Genomic DNA, 17,810 nt, shown 5'->3' on the forward strand with positions numbered 1-17,810 from the left:
TGGGAGCAGCACTGCAGGTCCTGGCAAGGGCAGGGAGCTGAGGGGGAGGCAGCAGCAGCCCCTGGCATGGGGTGCACACCCAGGGGGAATTGAGTGGAGCTCAGGAGGGATTTCTCCAGGCATTCCATGAACATTATATCAAGGTATAATCTAAAGCCATTCAAAATCCAAAAGCTCAAAATCCAACTGAAGCAGTAGCCAAAACACCTTAAAGGAAGTAAAAGTGTCTTCAGTCATGTTGCAGCAGTAACTGGGAGTGCAGCACAGCAGGGACAGGAGGGGCATCCAGCACTGCCCCCACCTGTACCTTCCAAAAGAAACATTGGATTTCCACTGCATGGGCTCATAGTGAAGGCTAGGAGTGCTTTCAGTCAATTGTAAAGAAGGTTTTTTCATTCATCAGGAATTGCGTTCCTGTTATGCCACCAATGGCACGTGGTGATATGGCAGGGGCTGGAGTGGCAGCATGAATTGCAGCTTCCAGGGAGTGGGCTTTGCTGTGACAAAGGAGGAAAATGCCTTTGAACCAGGAAACTGATCTGGGGCATGGGAATTCAAAGGTTTCTTTCAGTGCACCCAGTTCAACTGGCAAAGCAACAAACTCAGCAGTCTGCAGCAAGAGCAGTGAAGTCATGGCAGATAAGTGATCTCAGAAGGACAGGAAGGAATGTATTGATTTAGGGGCTTGGAGACCACTTTCATGCAGAGGATGCACAGGAAAGCCAGGGCTGTTTAGCAGAACCTGTACCTTTTTTTTAATTTTTTTTTTAATTTTTTTTTTTAAGCTATGAGATATCTGCCAGAGGAAAAAATGGCCCGGACAGGAAACAAACTGCCTCCCACTCCTGTCTCATTACCCATGTGTTTTTTTGGCAGAATCACCTGAATTTGAGACACTGTTAAATGTAAGAGAGAAAATAAATTACCCTTTTCAGACTGACCTTTCTTACATTTACCTTGATATGGATTGCCTGCCTCACTCCAGGCTGGAAGGCAAAAGCTTTTAAGTATGCAGGGGTCCTCATCACCTGCCATCATTCCAGGCAGGGCCAGAGAGAGGCTTTCTCCTCCTGGCTTCTTGGCCCCCGCATGCACATCACTGTTTTCCTTTTCTGTCCCCACTGAGCCTCCTCAGAGGATGCTGCAGCTATTCCTGCTCCTCCCATCCTCCCCAGGGCCACTTCAAAGAGCAGGGCATCCTTTTCCGTAGTGACAACCAGTTTTGTACTTCTCCCTGATTTAAAGCAAAAAGGTTTCTGGGAAAAGTTGTGAGTGAATAGCTTTGGGAGCAGTCAGCCACATCATTTGGTATGACTGCTCACACTGGAGCTGTTTCTAATGGAAGTATCTCTGGGGTTTTTTGTAATTGTCGGGAAACCATTTGGAAATAGATACACACCAAACAAGGCTGGAGCTGCCGCACGTGTGAGAGGGGAAGTAATGCACCAGGCTACAGTTTGTAGCTCCAACAATGGTTCAGCATTTTGTTCATCTTGGGACCCTTGGACACTTCTGGCAGGGGCCTCAGGAGGTCTTTAGTCCACCCTGGTGCCCAGAGCAAGGTCAGCTTTGAGACTTGACAGGTGCCTCTGTTGCCTCCTCCAGGCAATTGGCTAACAGTGCTAAACAGGAGAGGTGCCCACCACGGCCCCTGGCACCCCCCTATGGGGCTGTGGGCAGAGCACAACCCATTACCCTCTGTCATCTAGACAGGCTTGGCTTCTACTCTCCCACAGAGCAGAGTAGGAAGAGGATGGTAAATTTGAAAAGCTGGTCTCTGGTGGCACTACTAATTTCTCCTCTCTTCACAATGTTGTCCTCTTCTCAGTAATTATTTAGAAGTGTGCTGACACTAGTCTTTGTGAGATCAGTAGCTTTCTTTCGCAAAGAGCAGACATGACAAAGATTAGGAGGAGTAAAAGAGAACCTGTGAAGTGGTGCTATAATAATCTGGGCAGATAAAAGTGTCCTTAGGTGCCATCCATGGCTGCACCTGCACCATGGGCAGAGCAAAGCAACAAGCCACCAAGGGAAATCTGCTCTCTCCTTCTAGCCCCTTGCAGGAAGTCCTCAAATGAAAACTTTGGGAGGGGAAGATTGATCCAGCCTGCTGACTTACTCACATATCCAGGGGGAGCTTCCTCCCAGGAGCACTTGACTCTGACCTTGAAAAGGACAGAGATATCCTGCATTCAGAAAAGAAATAAAGTCTTTCACTGGGAAACTTCCATCAGAGCTCTCACCATGTTTGGTACATGGGCCAAATGCAAAGAAATTATTGGAGCCAACAGAAAATTATCCATGAGCTCCTCTAGGAACAAGAGCAGGCCACACTTCTCAGTACATCTTTCTTTTTGCTGCTCCTCTCTATTGGCAGCCCTTGGAGACCAGCCAAGTCTGCTTCCTGTGCTCCTCATTTTTCAGCACACACCTAAAAATCAATAGCCTCGCACTGGCTACTTCTGTTAGTACATTACCATTTCCTGCAACAAGGATAGCTTGACAAAATGAAGTCTCAGCTAATTAAAGACTGTAAAACAGTTGTGTTGACAACTGGGTCTCCAGCACTCTGTGAGCCATTTCAAACGATTTCTTCTGGAGGAGATTCTGAAAGATCTTAGCTCCTTCATGGGTCCTTCTGCAGTTGCTGCTCCTGTGTGGTGCTCAGGTAGGACCTGTCCCTTGTCCATTGGGAGTTGCTCTGATTTTAAGGATGCAAGCGCAATCCAGGTTCAATGGGCTGTGAGCCCTTTGCATTGCTGTTGACACAAAGGCACCGAAGGCTCCATCCACATGCAAATTTCCCATCTGTTAATGCTGAAACCTCCCTCATGGCACATGCAGTCCTTCATGTAAATGAGCATCAGCCTTTCTGATTTCCAAAATGTTTTCAGCAGAACAGGTGCCTGCTGAGAGAACAACACACCATTGCCAAACCAAACGGCTCCCAAGAGCTGACCAAGGAGCCTTTGAAGGGAAGGAAAGGAAACTGTGCAGCAATTTTCAGTTTGCTGATAAATCCCAGGGTAGTCTGGGATTTATCAGAGGAAGACTGAACAAGATCTATCTGACAGCCATAGCTCTCCAACAGTCCGGTTAGGCTTGACAGTTTAACAGGCCAGTTTGCACAGCAGCATCATGTAGCACACAAGCTTCAAGCACTCAGATAAGGTGGAGCCTCAGGTTTTCAGACATGTGCAAAAAAGCACTGAGGGACCAACACAGCAGTGAAGCTAAATAGGGCAAAGTCAGCGCAAGGTCCTTTATCGTCTGCCCTTTCCCTAACAGGGATATTATGTCAGCTTAGGGCTGCATTAACTTGCTCAGAGAAAAATCTCTCTTCCCTCCTTCTAAACACATGGTGAATGCAATCCTGCAGCTTGGCATAAGACAAATGCAAAAAGCCCAAAAGAGAGGATGTGCTGGAAGGGGAATCTAAGAGCATGGCTGAGAAACAGCAGCTGGTGAGAGCAGACAGCCCTCTGGTTTGTTCCCCAGTGTTCCCATTTGTTCCTTTACGCCAGCCCAAAGTCAGGCATCACGTGAGGCACCTGCACACCAGCCCCCCTTCCCATCCATAGACTAAAGCCTTTTCTATTTGGTCTTGGAGTACAGCAGCCTTGTTTCCTCCTTCCCTGTGTGATGTGTGGGATGCAGCTCTCAGCTGTTTTTGCTGAGCCTTCCCTGTGATTGCTTAGTAATGACTGCACTAGCAGAACATTTATTGCTCTGCACAGGACTGCATCATAAAGATGCCTACCTCATAGGAGGAAAGGAGATTGATTCCTGCTGCTGCAGCAGCTTGGCCAACCAAATCCTGTAGTTGGCACATAAAAAAAAAAGTACGTAAGTACACAGACCACTGGTACAGGATCTGTGCAAAGACACAAATTGGGGAATTATTATAGGATTTTTCTAAAGAAGTTCAGAGGCTTGCCCATTCAGAGTTTCTTGAAAGCACCAGAAAACCTGGCAGCCTCATCCAAGGTGTGATTGAGAGCTGGAGGGGGGGACCTCTGCCTCTGTCCATGCTCCTGCCAGCAGTCTCAAGAGGGAGCAGTGATGGAGTAGCCATAAGGAGGAAATACTTCTTCCCACTACAGCAGGACTGATGGTCCAGCATTGCCAAGATGTCACATCACCCAGAAAGGCAATTTTTCATGTTGATCAAGTGAATTCAGTGCTCAAAAGAGGTGTAAAGAAGGGACAGGAAAAGAAGACATTTTGTTGAATCAGATGCCAACATCCTGGCTGGATTTTCAGTCTAGAAATGAATAATAGCATCTATTTTAAGCTTCTGCACATTTAGTCTTTTACAATCCTTTTTTTCAAGTTTTCAGTAGAAAAATACTGTTTTCATTACAAAACTAGGACCAAAAGTCAAGCTACTTTTACAGCACTGTAAAGGTGACCAAAAGGGCCTGCTCTGGAAATTATCCTTTGGTGAGACCTTATTTTCACCCTTAAGAGAACATCAGTAAGCACAAATACCCTGATGCAGGAATGGCAGCAGGTACAGGAGAGAAAGTCCTGACCTGCAGGTGCTGTGAGTGCCTTGTCAGGACCTGACACAAATGTCAGATGAAGAGCCACGGCCTCAGCTCCCCTCACCAGTCACTTCTGTGCTTCCTGACAAAACCAGCTCATCTCCCTTGGAGCATTTCTTAACACAAAGCTCTTTTCAGCAGTAGAAACTGCACTTCTGTAAAGAAGCAAGCTGGAGAGCTGCAGCTGTAATGAGCTATCAGATGTCGGAATTCAGCACCTGTATCCAGGGATCGATAACAGCCTCAGTATGACAGTCTGCAAAATCCCAAAGTGCTGGAAGCAGCGTTATTTACAAGCAGCCCTTCGTTGCTGATGCCAGACACTGCAGTAGCCTGCTTGCTTCCCCAGCTGAATGGCACTCAGCCTTTTCCCTCCTCTTCCATTACCGCGCTGCCTTTCACCTTGGAAACAGGCGTCTCCGACAGCAACGCTGCTTCAGGGGAGTTGAACCTATGATCCCTTTCCCGTTCCACAAATACTTTGTTTCGGCTTTGGCTCGCAGCCCTTTTGCCCGATTTGGCCTGCCGGTGCACTTAGGGATGCCCACATTGCCAATTTAAGGCTCCTCACGCTGGTGAGCGGGGCTGGGGCAGCTCCACCCGCAGCTGCCGGCCCTGCTCTCCTCCCCAGCGGTGCCAGGGCGGCTGGGCTGCCCCAGACTCTCCGGCCCCACACCCGGCCGGCAGCTCCGGAGGGCTATCGAGTTCCCCCGGCTTCTCACTCAGCAGATAATGAGCTTCAGTCTGGGACTCTGCAAATCCCACTGGCTGTCTTCAAAGAAACATCTGGCGAGTCAGGGAGTATTCATCCCAGGGGGTAGGAACTGAACCACTCACATTTAAATTGCTCGCCGTGTCTGAAAAGGTGAGTTGTTGAACGCCAATTATGTCAGCTCTTAGAAGCTTCGTTATCTCTAGGCTCTCCTGTTTGCCCTAATCCACCAACACAGAAATGTCTCATTTCCATTTTTCATTTTTTCACCTGAGAAAGGAGAGGTGTCTCTCCAGGTTTTGGAACCAGCCTACTGGGACCAGAGGAACCAGTCGGGTTTTTCCTGGCAGCAGCGATATTTCACTCTAAGGAGCATGCGAGGAATCTCCGTGTTTGCTGTCTGTGGCCAACTCTTCCCTCTTGGAGCACCGGGGAATACCTACACCTGCCCTCCAGGCAGCTGTTTCCAGCAGAACTCTTACCAGAGCTGACTAACTTCTGCACACTGGTTCCCCTTTCCAGGAAACAGGACAAAAGTTCTTTACTGAATCAAAGGGGAGCTGAGTTTGAGATTTAGATACCACAACACCAACCCAACATCTTTAAGGCCCACAGGCTCCCTCAAGCAGCCTGTGAACTTGTGCGTGCAAGCCTTGCCACAGACGGATCCTCCCACCCATGTACAGCCCTGCATCACTGCTGGCCCAGCCCTCCTCAAAGGCAGGGTGGGCGTTTGGCACCTTCACAGGCAACGAGCTGCCACACCTTCAAGCTGCCTTAATTTCCAGAGGTAAGGGGAGGCTTCTAAGTGCCTGGCTGCAGTCTCCAGGGCTTAACTATTAACTGGCAGGTGAGAAAGGACAGCCAGGCACACATATGATCTAACAGGAGCAAAAGCCTCCTCAGGCTTTTAACCAGCAGGCAGAAGAAACTGTGTCCTTGAAGATGAAACCCCCACAGCCCTGAAGCCCTGGGGAAGCTGCCAGGCCAATGGGGCAAAAGGAAAGCAACAGGCTTAGGCCTGGCACCCTGCAAGACCTTCTGGAAGCTCAGGTCCCCCCATGCCACTGATGGCAGCACACCTCCAGGGAGCTCGTGGGAGCATTTGATTCCTGGGGGGTTACCAGCTCAGGTGTGGGTGCTGGATCTGGGAATGAGGGGGGCAGTGAGGCTGCTCCCTGCCAGTCAGGCTGAGCCATGCAAGGTGAATGTGGTAATCGAGGTCACTTCTCACAAGGGGCTGGGGCACAGATGAGCAGTTGTGCAGCCACGGGGAGCTGGCAGAAGTGATCTGCACTGTCTGCACCTCTCCAGAGGCTCTCCAAGGACAGGACTGCCTTGGGCTGTCCCTGCCCTGCAGTTACATCCCAGCCTCCCAACTGGGAGCTCAGGATTATTCTGATCATGGCAGACCTTGAGATGGTAAAAGGCACTGGCAGCTGAGCAGCCCCCAGGCGAGCTCCTCCCAGGGCAGCTCAGGGTGCTGAAGCCAGGCTCTGTGATCCCAGCTCTGGTCCACTGTGACAGGGAGCTCCAGCAGCAGAGAAGAACGGGGCCAGGTCCCAAGCCATCCCCCCTGAGCACTCTTCCCCTGCCTGTTCCCCATGGTCCCCAGAGCAGCCAGCACAGCACTCACCTCTGCAGTAGGGACAGAGCTTAGGCACATCTGCTCTCCTGCTCAGACCTGGAGAAGCAGCCCAGGAGTTACAGCCTCCCTGCTGCACGAGGCCCACTAGCTCTCGCTGGTTTGGTCACCAGTGAGGTTCTCTGCTGCAACACAGACTTACCCAAAGGAAAGAGGCAAATGCAGCTGGAGCTGGAGGCTGGCCAGTGTTGGGAATGGTGGGTCTGCACTTTGCTTGGAAGCTCAAAGCATGTTCCTCTCCTCTAGGCAGTTCAGACTACCCATCAACAACCAGAGCCACGGAGGAGTCCTGTCTGCAGGCAGGAGAATGATGTGGTGCTCAAAGACCTTGGTGAGGAAGCCAGAGACGCTCATTGCTCAGGGCAAAGAAAAATAGGGCCTGAGGCAGCCTTCATATCTGTTCCTTGGGATGCTGTCAGTCATGGTGACAGGAACCAAAAGGTTTGGCTGGCATCACTTCATTAATGCAAGAGTACAAAAGCAGACTCTTGCCTCTTTGCTTTGCAGAGCGCCCATCACATTCACTGACAGCTGAGCTGGACAGTCCCGTGGATTTGGTGGAGTGCCCCAGTCTGGACACCTGCTGAGTTGCCACACTGACATTTTATGCCACTCAAGAGCTTTGTGCTTCTCCTGTCACACAGTGGGCACAGTTGCAGTGACTTTTCGCCTGGTGAGGCTGCAGGGCACCCCAGAGCTCCCTGCCAGTTCCACTGCCAGCTCCAGCAGAGCCATAACCTTGGGACCACTGGGGATTAATGAACCTTATTTAGGGACACAGGAGCTGCACAAGTTAAAGAACTGAAAACCAATCTTTCTTTAAATTAGCCAGCACAGGTAACAGACAGATCAAGGTAAGATATACACCAGAATGTATTGCCATCATTCTGGAAGTCCAATATCATCCATCCAACAGAGAATTGGCTTCCAGTATAATGGATTTTTTAAAACTTTAATTTTCCAACCTAACATCTACAGGCAGTTCCCCTCTGTTATTCTGCTCCCTAATGACTGGTGCAAGATCCTATTCCACTTTTTTGCCAGGCAACAGCTGAAAGTCCCAAAGTGACAACTTTCCAACCACTTTTCCCTCTCATTCTCAGCCTGAGCTATTTTGCCCTTGGAATCACTTGCTGACTATGGACAGTGATCACCTCTTTCCTACAGTTGCTCTTTCTTGCATGGGTAGCTGCTGGCCATTATTTTTTCACCAGACATTTAATGGTTGATCCTATGGTAGGTACCTAAAACTTCTCCCATTGTTTCTTCCTGATTTTTAGTTCAAGGAATGTAAAAGGAAAATTGTTGTTTCATCCCACTGCTTTGCCTCTATCCAAACAAACAAAATAGTAGTTGAAGAGAATTTTCTGTTAGAAGTGTCAGAACACTTACTACCTATAAATTCAGCATCCTTGGAATTGATAAAAGCAGGGTGCTTACATGTGGCACCACTCAAGAGGCAGCAGCTTCTGCCCTAAGGAACTGTAGTTCACACTCTCTACCAGCTAAAACACAGTAAATTATTCCCTCAAGCCTGCTCCAGCACAAACATCTCCTTGACTCTGACCAAAATTTCTTCTCAGGAAGCAGAGGATTTGTAGAGATAAACTCCTGCTGGAGTAGGTGATGTGCTGGCCCTGGGGCTCACATTATGCACTTGCTTGTACATAATGAAGGTGGTAACATGCCAGAAATATTTTTCCCCTCAAAGCTGGGCTCTTCACTGAAAGGTAACACAATGTCTAGAGAATAAAAATACTACATAGTTGGGAGTTTGGCATCACTAATGTTGCTAATTCTGGAAATTCTATCGATTTTCATTGATAAAATAATCCATTTTACTTTTATATCTAGTTCAGCTGTTCTCCTCAAATTACTTCTTGTGGCAGTGAGTGCCATTCATTTAATGAAAAAATGTTTCTATCAAATCTGAATTTGTCACCTCTGCTTTACAAATGTAAAAACCAGGCCTATAAAGCTACAAGACAGAAATAGAAGTTCTCCATCCATTTTGTCTGTGTTAATCATCACTGTAGCTATTTTAACCTCCCATTCTCTTCAATCTCTCTGTAATATTTCTGCTGTCTCACTATTTTTGTTAGCATTTTCAAAATCCTAAGGAAATTGAAATACAAAGCATCTGCCCATGATGGTCAGAATTCAGATTTGGACTGATCCAGGTAATTTCAAAAGTAAGAGTTAGAATACTTTGCTCTCTCTGCCTATGCTGTCCTTCACATTGCAAACTCCAACTTCCTTTGTCACTGTGATCCACTCCCTGAGCTTGATAATGTATCATTACAGTCCCTTTTTTTTTTTTGTGAGCTTGACTTTCATAACCTTCATTATTTTCTATCTCACTAGTCCCTTTCCAGATTAATTTAAAAATTCCAAACCAAATCCTTATCAACAACAACAACAACAACAAAAAGCCAAGTAGGAGTCAATAATAAACCACTGGAAAAACCCAGAGCATGACAAGGGCTTTGTAATTATACAGTCTAGTGTAATAAATTGGTAAGCAAATTAGCTCACACATTTTAAATCTCTTCACAGGTATGTACATGTGGCACAGAAGGACAAATATGCCTTTATTATCCTATTTTATGAGGATTCTTAACAGTATATTATCATGTACCATATATCACCATCAGCCTCTTGAGTAACAACAAATCTTTTCTTGTGCTCTGAAAATAAGCTTGAAACTCAAAGCTACGGCCAAGACAGGCTGTCTATGAAGAGCCTCAGTACTGCAGCAGAAATTAAGGGGGAAGGAACTCTCCTTAAGTCTTAACAGATCTTGGCATTTACTCTGATTTAGGCACAGAATTCCTCCCGGTTTCAATAGTGTAACGGCTGTTAATTGTCTAAATGCCAATTTACACAGGACATATAGCTCAAAATCTGCTTAAGCTTAACCACCTGACATAAATTAGCAAGAGAGTTTTAGGTGAAGTATATCCATCCGTCTATTTGCTTCTTGAAGCAAGATTTGTGTAAGAAATCTAATCAGAGCACACACAGAACTACAAAATACACAAGCTTTACTCCCCTGGAAAGCAGCAGCAGCCACCCCTGATTTCTAGCTAGCCCAGAAACACCTGCCTGCCTTCTTACCTGTGAGAGAGGAAGGAAGTTTTTACAAAGTGCTTATGTTTCTCTTCTCTGTAAGTTAAATCATTGTTCCTTCTGTTGCAAATGTGCTAAGGAATGGTATCCAGAAACTGCAGAGATCAGCATTAAATTAATCTTGATGCAGCACCTTAGCAAAGCCTCTAATATTACAGTGGCCACGCTTTCTTCCTCCAGCAGCTGAGCTAATCCTCAGAACTGTTTCCAGAGCCATAATTTTGCTATCCTTTAAGAAAAGTTAGAAGTAGAGCACTTTCATTGCTACCAGACACTAGAGAATCACAGAATGGGCCAGGTTGGAAGGCTCCCCAGTAGGTCACCTGGTCCAACCTCCCTGCTCAGGGAGGGCCATCCTAGAGCAAATGGCACAGGATTGTGTCCAAACAGTTCTGGAATGTCTCCAGTGAGGGACACTCCACACCCCCTCTGGGCAATCTGCTCCAGTGTGCAATCACTGCACAGTAAGGAAGTCCTTTCTCATGTTCAGGTGGAACTTCCTGTGCATCAGTTTCTGCCTGTTGCCTCTTGTCCTGTAGCTCAGCACTGCAGAGCAGAGCCTGGATCCATTTTCTTGGCACTCTTCTTTAGATACTTAAAGACACTGATGAGGTCCCACCTCAGTCATCTCTTCTCATGGCTGAACAGGCCCAGCTCCCTCAGCCTTTCCTTGTAAGAGGGGTGCTCCAGTCCCTCGCTCATCCTTGCTCTTCTCCACTGCACCAGGAGCTCCATGTCTCTCTTGTCCTGAGGAGCCAGAACTGGACACAGCACTCCAGATGTGCCTCACCAGGGCAGAGTAGAGGGGCAGGATCAGCTCCCCTGACCTGCTGGCACTGCTCTTCCATCCTAATCCACCCCAGGACACCAATGCCCTTCTTGGCCACAAGGGCTCTGCTGGCTCAGGGGCACCTTGTTGTCCATTAGGACCCCCAGGTCCTTCTCCACAGAGCTCCTTCCCTCAGCCTGTGCTGGTGCAAGGGGAAGAGCCCTGCATTTGCCTTTGTTGAGTTTCAAACAGTTCCTCTCTGCCCATCTCTCCCCCCTGTCGGGGTTCTTCTGAAGGGCTGTCCAGCACTCTGGGCTATCAGCCACAATATCACTCCTCTCATGTGTGATGGTTTATAGCACACACACAAAATGGTAGAGGAGACAGAGGCAGTCCCTTCGTGGTATTTCAGAATAAGAAGGGCTCCAGATCATCCTGTCCTCCCCTTCCTTCATGACATCTATTAACTAGTGCATAGGGAAAAGATCATTTCCATCTTGCAGTGCAAATCAAATGTCAAACTCTTCAGTGTATTATCAGACCATCCAAAAGCCTGACCCTGCAAAGACTTAGCTTTAATCTCTTTGGGCTGCTAGTATCTACTTTACTCCCATCAAAGAAGAAGAGAAGCATATGCATGAGCTTTCGAAAGGCTGGGAAATGTGGGACTAAGAGCTACTGCTTTTGTTTCAGCAAATGCACAAACCACAACACAAAGCACACAAATAAAAAAGCACACATCTTTTAGCAATCCCCCGGCCCCAGTTTTCCACCCTCCTCACACCACAACAGAAATGCTCTTCCAAGAGCAGATCTCTGACAATTGGTGGGAAAATTCAGGTAAACTGTTCTATCCACTTTCTGCAGGAGTCATTTTGGCATGATTTAAATTCCAGGCAGTATTTAAGGATTTGCTTGGACATGTGCATATATGCATCTTATTCACCTTAACAAAAGGGAACTCCACATACTTTGCTACAGAACCTCACCAAATATTTTAAATGGAAGCTTTTGGATTTTCATGTATTTATTCTGTATTAAGTACTTGGCAACTTTTTCAAACTAGGATTAATTACATCTCATGCATTTATTTTTCAAAATCAATGCATTTGAAAGACTTGTTTAACTAACTGAACATGTCCTGTCTCAGACCATTTCTTTTTCTTGTGCTATCATAGCCATTTCCCATCTAATTCTGTGTTACTTGGGTGGTCAGCATTTTGGACAAGGGAAGTCTATCACACTTTTGTCTTTTTAAAGAAGGATTGTGTCCCTACAGTTCCTTATTTAGCAACCACACTGCAGAGCAGAAGGAAAAGCCCCCTCCCAAGGTTCATTTTGGTAATGAGCACACAGTGGTGTCACCTCAGTTCCCAGCACCTCAAGGGGAATGTCCGTGCTCTCTGCGATCAGTAAGTGAAAACTGCAAAACCCACAGTCTGAGCACACGGCTCCTGGGAGGCACACAAGGGTCTGACACAGCTGCACTTTTGCAACTGCTCAGGCTCACATTCCTCTTCTACAGAAGAAAGACTTCCAGGCCAGTTATGGAGTGAAAGGAAAACAAATATGGAAGTGATAAATCCCATTAGCATTTCCAGCAAGCTTTGTGCCCCTCCTTTTTAAAAAATAAATAAAATGGAGTCCTTACTTAATTTCTAGATTAAGAAGTACTATTAAAAGCAGTTCAGGCCCAATTACAATCCTTGAAACACCACTGAAATGCACTACAATATTCTTTTATTTAGTTTACAGAAGAGTCTATCAGTACAGGCTGCAGAAAGAAAATGTTTAGTGCTATTTACAATTTGTTTTAAAACTCTGCTCTATACAAATTTAATTCTGATCAGTATGAACAATATTTTTGTAAATCTACTGCATATAAAGCATTTCATCAAAGCAGTAACAATGAATAAAATAACCTGTTTACATTTGAATGATGCCAATCATTCGGAAAAACGATTACACAGAACATCTGTAAGAGTTGTGGACACTTAAGTACAGAACACAATGTCAACCTGTGACTCAGTTTTTTAAAGGCTAAAGCTATTTATATGGAATATTGTTCTATTATACTACACGCCAATCTATATTTAACTTCTATTGTTATGTATTTTATAAGATTTTTATTAAATATATTCTACACATATTTGTAATTTCACCCAGGAAGAATTCCTCCCCAGTGAAAAAATATAAAATCTTTTATATTTTTAAATTTTTATTTATTTTTATTTTTTACAGGTTTAGATGAAACTAGCTCATGCTTTAGTGCTGTGCAAATTTCTTTAGCATATCAACATTTAAATTATTGATATGAAATAAAAGAATGGCGTCCTTTTCAATTATGTATGCCTTCAAAAATCAGCTTCTGATTTTAATACCATTGCAAGCACTAATTCCAAATGCAGATTATGTAAAGAAACAAAACTAGTACTATGGCAGAAGTTTTTCTTTTTGCTTTTTAAATTTTAATAATTCTTTTGAAATCTCTAATGAGTAAGCATGACACTGAAGTCTAAGGTACAGATGAGAAAAATGACTGAAAAACACCAATTGCCAATATTCAAATACATAAAACTGATTAGTAAATGATGTTTTCTAACATTTATGCACAATAATAAAAGCCTATGAACTACAGGAAACTACCCCTCCCATATTAAGGCTAGGAAATGCACTCTCTGCACTTGTTTGTGCTGTCTGAATAAGCACTCAACTAATACATGATCGGAGTGCACACAGTAACAAAAAATCAGTTTCATCAGCCCTCTACAGAGTGCTTTTAAATTACAGGCACATAGTATTTTTTCTTTGTTGCAGTGAAAAGATATATAGTTAGACTTGGTTTAGTTAGTATCTGTGCCAGTTTGGCCACCGAGGTTGACTTAGGTAGAATTGACTTAACAGTTTTTCCTTTGATTTGGCCATAAGTGAGATTTGTTTTACTTATTAATATACTATTTTCCAGTGTTGCATTATACATTGTGGGTTATTACTAGATGTCTCAAATATTGTTAGAGATTGTTGAGGAGAAATATACTGTCAACCATATTTAGTGCAAATTGCATCTAGAAAGCTTGACTGGTTAGATCCGGTTAATGCAGATTTTTGTGGTAGCAAAAAGATTCCTGCTATGGAAAAAAAACACAAACTTTTCTGGAGACTGAATTTTTTCAAAAAGTGATGTACTGTAAGATTATTCAACAAACAAAAAGGAGGAATTGAAAAAAATAAACAACTAAAGTGTTCATAGATTTTTCACTTTTTTTTTTTAAAAAAGACTAATGAGACAGTGTTCGTGTATTATTTCAGTTCCATGGATTTACAGATAGGCTCTTCCTACAGGTGGTTGAAGCAAGGTAGGGCCTCTTCTATTCCAGCAGCATGAAAGACAAAGACTATATTACATCACACTTAGCAGGTAAAGCTAACAGGGTTTACAGGATTACACAGCAATTGCTTTCTCCAGTTTTTTCACGGTTCCTTTGACCTGCAAAGAAGAGGGAAGTTTTACTTACATTACATTTCTAAAGCAATGAGGCTGTTCTGTGTGAGAGTATGCTTAATACAAGTCTGTTCTCAATTATTTCCAGTAAAAAATATTATTTATTGCTGTACACGTGCATACATAACTGAAAAATAAATCAGGACTAGTTTTTCACAATAAAAACAAGAACTTTTAAGGTCTGAGTAAGTTTCTGCACTATATAAAAATGCTAAACCAGAAAGTTAATTTCTTAGTTTTCTATAAACATGTAGAAAAGCATTCCATTAACTTCTTCACAAAAGAGCACAAGGACTTGACTTTTCTCTACAATGAAATACTCAAAGAGCCCATAAGAGACCTGACCACTCTGCCAGGTACTCAAATAAGAAACTCCTCTAGTGCCCAGCCTACCTTGAGAGTTTGGTTCTGGCAGTGTCTCTCTAGCCACCAAATGCATCACTGTTGTTTTGCCAAAAGGAAGTTTTAATGCTGCAAAAAGAAGAAGGGAGAGTTATTAACACATTATATCAGCCTTTTCCCCTCCAAAATACCCAGTTGAAACTAACTGTAATTGGATTAGCACCTACTCCAAAGTTCATACTGTTAGGTTTGAACTGCTTACTGGCTGAAGTTTGGTAAATCAGGGACTCAGGGCATGACAATAGTCACTTAGAACACTGCATTCTTAAAGACATGATACTCCTGTTAGGAAGCTCAGCCTTCCTCTTTTGAGTAAAAAAGTGAAGTGGGCGTTAATGCCAAGACTCAGGTGGTTAAGCACTCTTTAATGATAAGGATGCAAAAAAATTGCTAATGCAGCCACCAAATTGTTATTCCTGAGATATCAAAACATTGAGCCTCTACAGCAAAACAGATTTTCCTAACACATATTTTGATCCATGACACAGATTTCTTGAAATACAAAATCTCTGCATCTTGCCTTTTAATACTAATCTGTAACATCAGCTGCATGTGAAAAATATCAAATTTAAAGTAGTAGGTGTCAAAATGCTGCCTTTGTGAGCTTTAGTAACAAAAAAAATTTAAAAATTATGCTTTCCACAATTCATTCTGCTTGTGTCTGAAACTAAAATAATAATTTCTATATTCCAATTTAAGTATAAAAATACACTGCATACTTATTTTCCTTGATTGTTTTTCTAAGAAATAAAAGGTCTTCTGGCAAAGTTCTGCCCTTCCTACTTTATAGTGGAAAAAAAAGTCAGTGATAAATTTAACAAGAAATTTAATCCTTAATACACAAATAATTCTGACTTGAATAAACTTTGTCCTATCAAACTCAAGTTACCGCTTTTATTTTCACACACAGTGAAATGGCATTTTAAGTGAATAAATGAATAAAGAATGGGCAATAAACCTGAAGGCAAATGAAGCAAAAAATGCCCCTCTGTTTTAATCCCTACAGCATAGATTAAAGATTCACCAATAAAAAGCCTCACTACAACACCACTATTAAATCATGTTCATTGCCTACATATTTATTTAAATAAATGCAAATTATGATCTAAACACAGGTTCAAACACAGGTGTAAGCTCACAAAGTGATACAGAACTCCACAAGATTCTTTGAAGCAGCTGTACTTTGGGAAAAGCCATCTCTATGGAAAGGCAAATCTGAAAGTTGCTTGGTTTACTTGAAGCACTGCCTGTGCCCTGCAACTAGAAGCTGTTGAAAACTTGAAATCTGACAAAGATGATGCATTTTGGGTACTTGACACCACGATACAACTGAAAACTGTAACTGACTGTTAATATGCTCTTTGCAAACTCCATGGAAAAGGATTGTCTTCATAATATAAACTCTTGAATTACAAAATAATCACATTAGGAACATCTTTCATAATATCAACACAATTCAGGAGACATCACTAGTGAGTTGTGGAGATTAACTATTTACAGTAATCAAGTAGTACTATGCTAATATTTATATTAACTAATTTCAGCTAGTAGTTTGCACAGTTTACACAAGTTCTTGCTAGAAATTTCCAGCTTCTTGCTTGGAGCACCACGACAGCAACTGAGCAGTCTAACCTATGCTCAGTAATCCTTTCTTGCTCTTCTCTTTGTGTTCTCACCCCTTTCTCTCAGTTTAGCCAATTTGTATTTAATTCCTTTCCCAACTGTTCAATTCCACTGTTGCTTTGTATTTTCTATCGTCAGAACTTACTTTTCACCCCCTTTTGGAATGTGCATGGCACATGGTGGGTTAAACTTCCCTTCACCAGTAAATAAGGAAGCAAATCCTGCTGATTACCATTATCTACCAAGAAATGGAGAACTGTTGATTATGTATTACTTCCCTAATTAATATTATTTGAAATGCAAACCGCAGAACAAATATTTAGCTAAAGGATTAAATTTCCTGTTGGAAGCTGAAGAAGGGACTCTGCCTTGCTAGCCAACTCCCCAGCCCCCTGCACAGGCAGGGTACAGCAAAGCAGTGTGGCTCAAGCACTGCAGGCAGGAGCAGTGCAGCTTTACAGAGGGGTCTGTTCCACACTGCTCCCAGTGCCATTAGCTCTGCTGTTCCTGCAGTGACAGGCCATTCAGAAGGGGTATCATAAGGCATGATTTATCAAAAATAAAGTTTTTCACTCAAAAGCACTTTTTTCTACCAATTTCTCTTTTCTGAGGCATCTTAGTTTATAGGAGTCTTAAATTCGTAACACTACACAGACATGTAAGGTACAAGTGAACAAAAATGGACTCCAATTAAAAAGAAAAACATCAAACTGTTTCCTGGGAAACTTTTGTTTCACTGGATGATAAAATGATTTTCAGGAGGTCCAAATTCCAGTCAATATTTCCTAATCACCTAAAGCAAATATAACACTAAGTGCTATAACTCAAAGAGAACTGCAGCTAGAAAAGCTTAATGCAAGTTAAGCTAAGTTAAGAAACATAATATGAATATTGTTTAATGAACTCCCCCCTTCACCTCCCTTTTAGAGGTACTAGTTCACTTAAGGTTACCTCTAATGAACAACACAAAAAGTAAGAGTCTTTTCAGGCTGTTTCATGAATTCCTGTTCCACTTTCAGCTGTGTAATCTTACGCCTGATAACTTCATTAGTGCTGAAGTTAAGCCAAGGTTTTAGGGATTCTTTTTCTTAAAACAATGCAGCAACAAGAATATTTTTGAAAAACACTAATATACATGTAAGATCCTTGGGGTAAAAACATGATGATTAAATCTCAACGCATGAGTGATTAAGAATGAACTAAAATGCCCTGAACCCAAGTAAGTGTTCAAAATTCATAGACCTGAGTTAATGCAATAGTCAGCAGCATGCAGCTATTATTTTTCAGCTTAATTCATTAAATAATATATTAAATATATTGAACAGATATTCAACATTTTCTCATATTGAGACAAATGTCACTAAGGGAAAAATACTGGTGGTGAAGAGCAGCACTCAGTAAAGTGTAAAGTAAATAAATGGCAAAGTAAATCCCAGTTAGCTATCCTTGCCTGGAAATGTAGGGTAAGACTAGCATCTTTA

At 43.2% G+C, this 17,810-nt stretch overlaps 1 protein-coding gene across 1 annotated transcript in view; it reads right to left on the reverse strand.

The window, feature by feature from the left end:
* Nucleotides 1-12,532: 12,532 nt before the first annotated feature.
* UBL3 (ubiquitin like 3) overlaps nt 12,533-17,810 on the reverse strand; it is a 56,413-nt gene continuing 51,135 nt past the window's right edge. The window contains exons 4-5 of the mRNA XM_058824028.1: nt 14,698-14,775; nt 12,533-14,289 (exon numbers count right to left, since the gene is read on the reverse strand). Coding sequence (XP_058680011.1) covers nt 14,237-14,289; nt 14,698-14,775 — 131 coding nt within the window. The 3' untranslated portion in view covers nt 12,533-14,236. The remainder of the gene's footprint in view (nt 14,290-14,697; nt 14,776-17,810) is intronic.

This window comes from Ammospiza caudacuta, chromosome 2 (assembly GCF_027887145.1).
Source record: "Ammospiza caudacuta isolate bAmmCau1 chromosome 2, bAmmCau1.pri, whole genome shotgun sequence".
NCBI lineage: Eukaryota > Metazoa > Chordata > Aves > Passeriformes > Passerellidae > Ammospiza > Ammospiza caudacuta.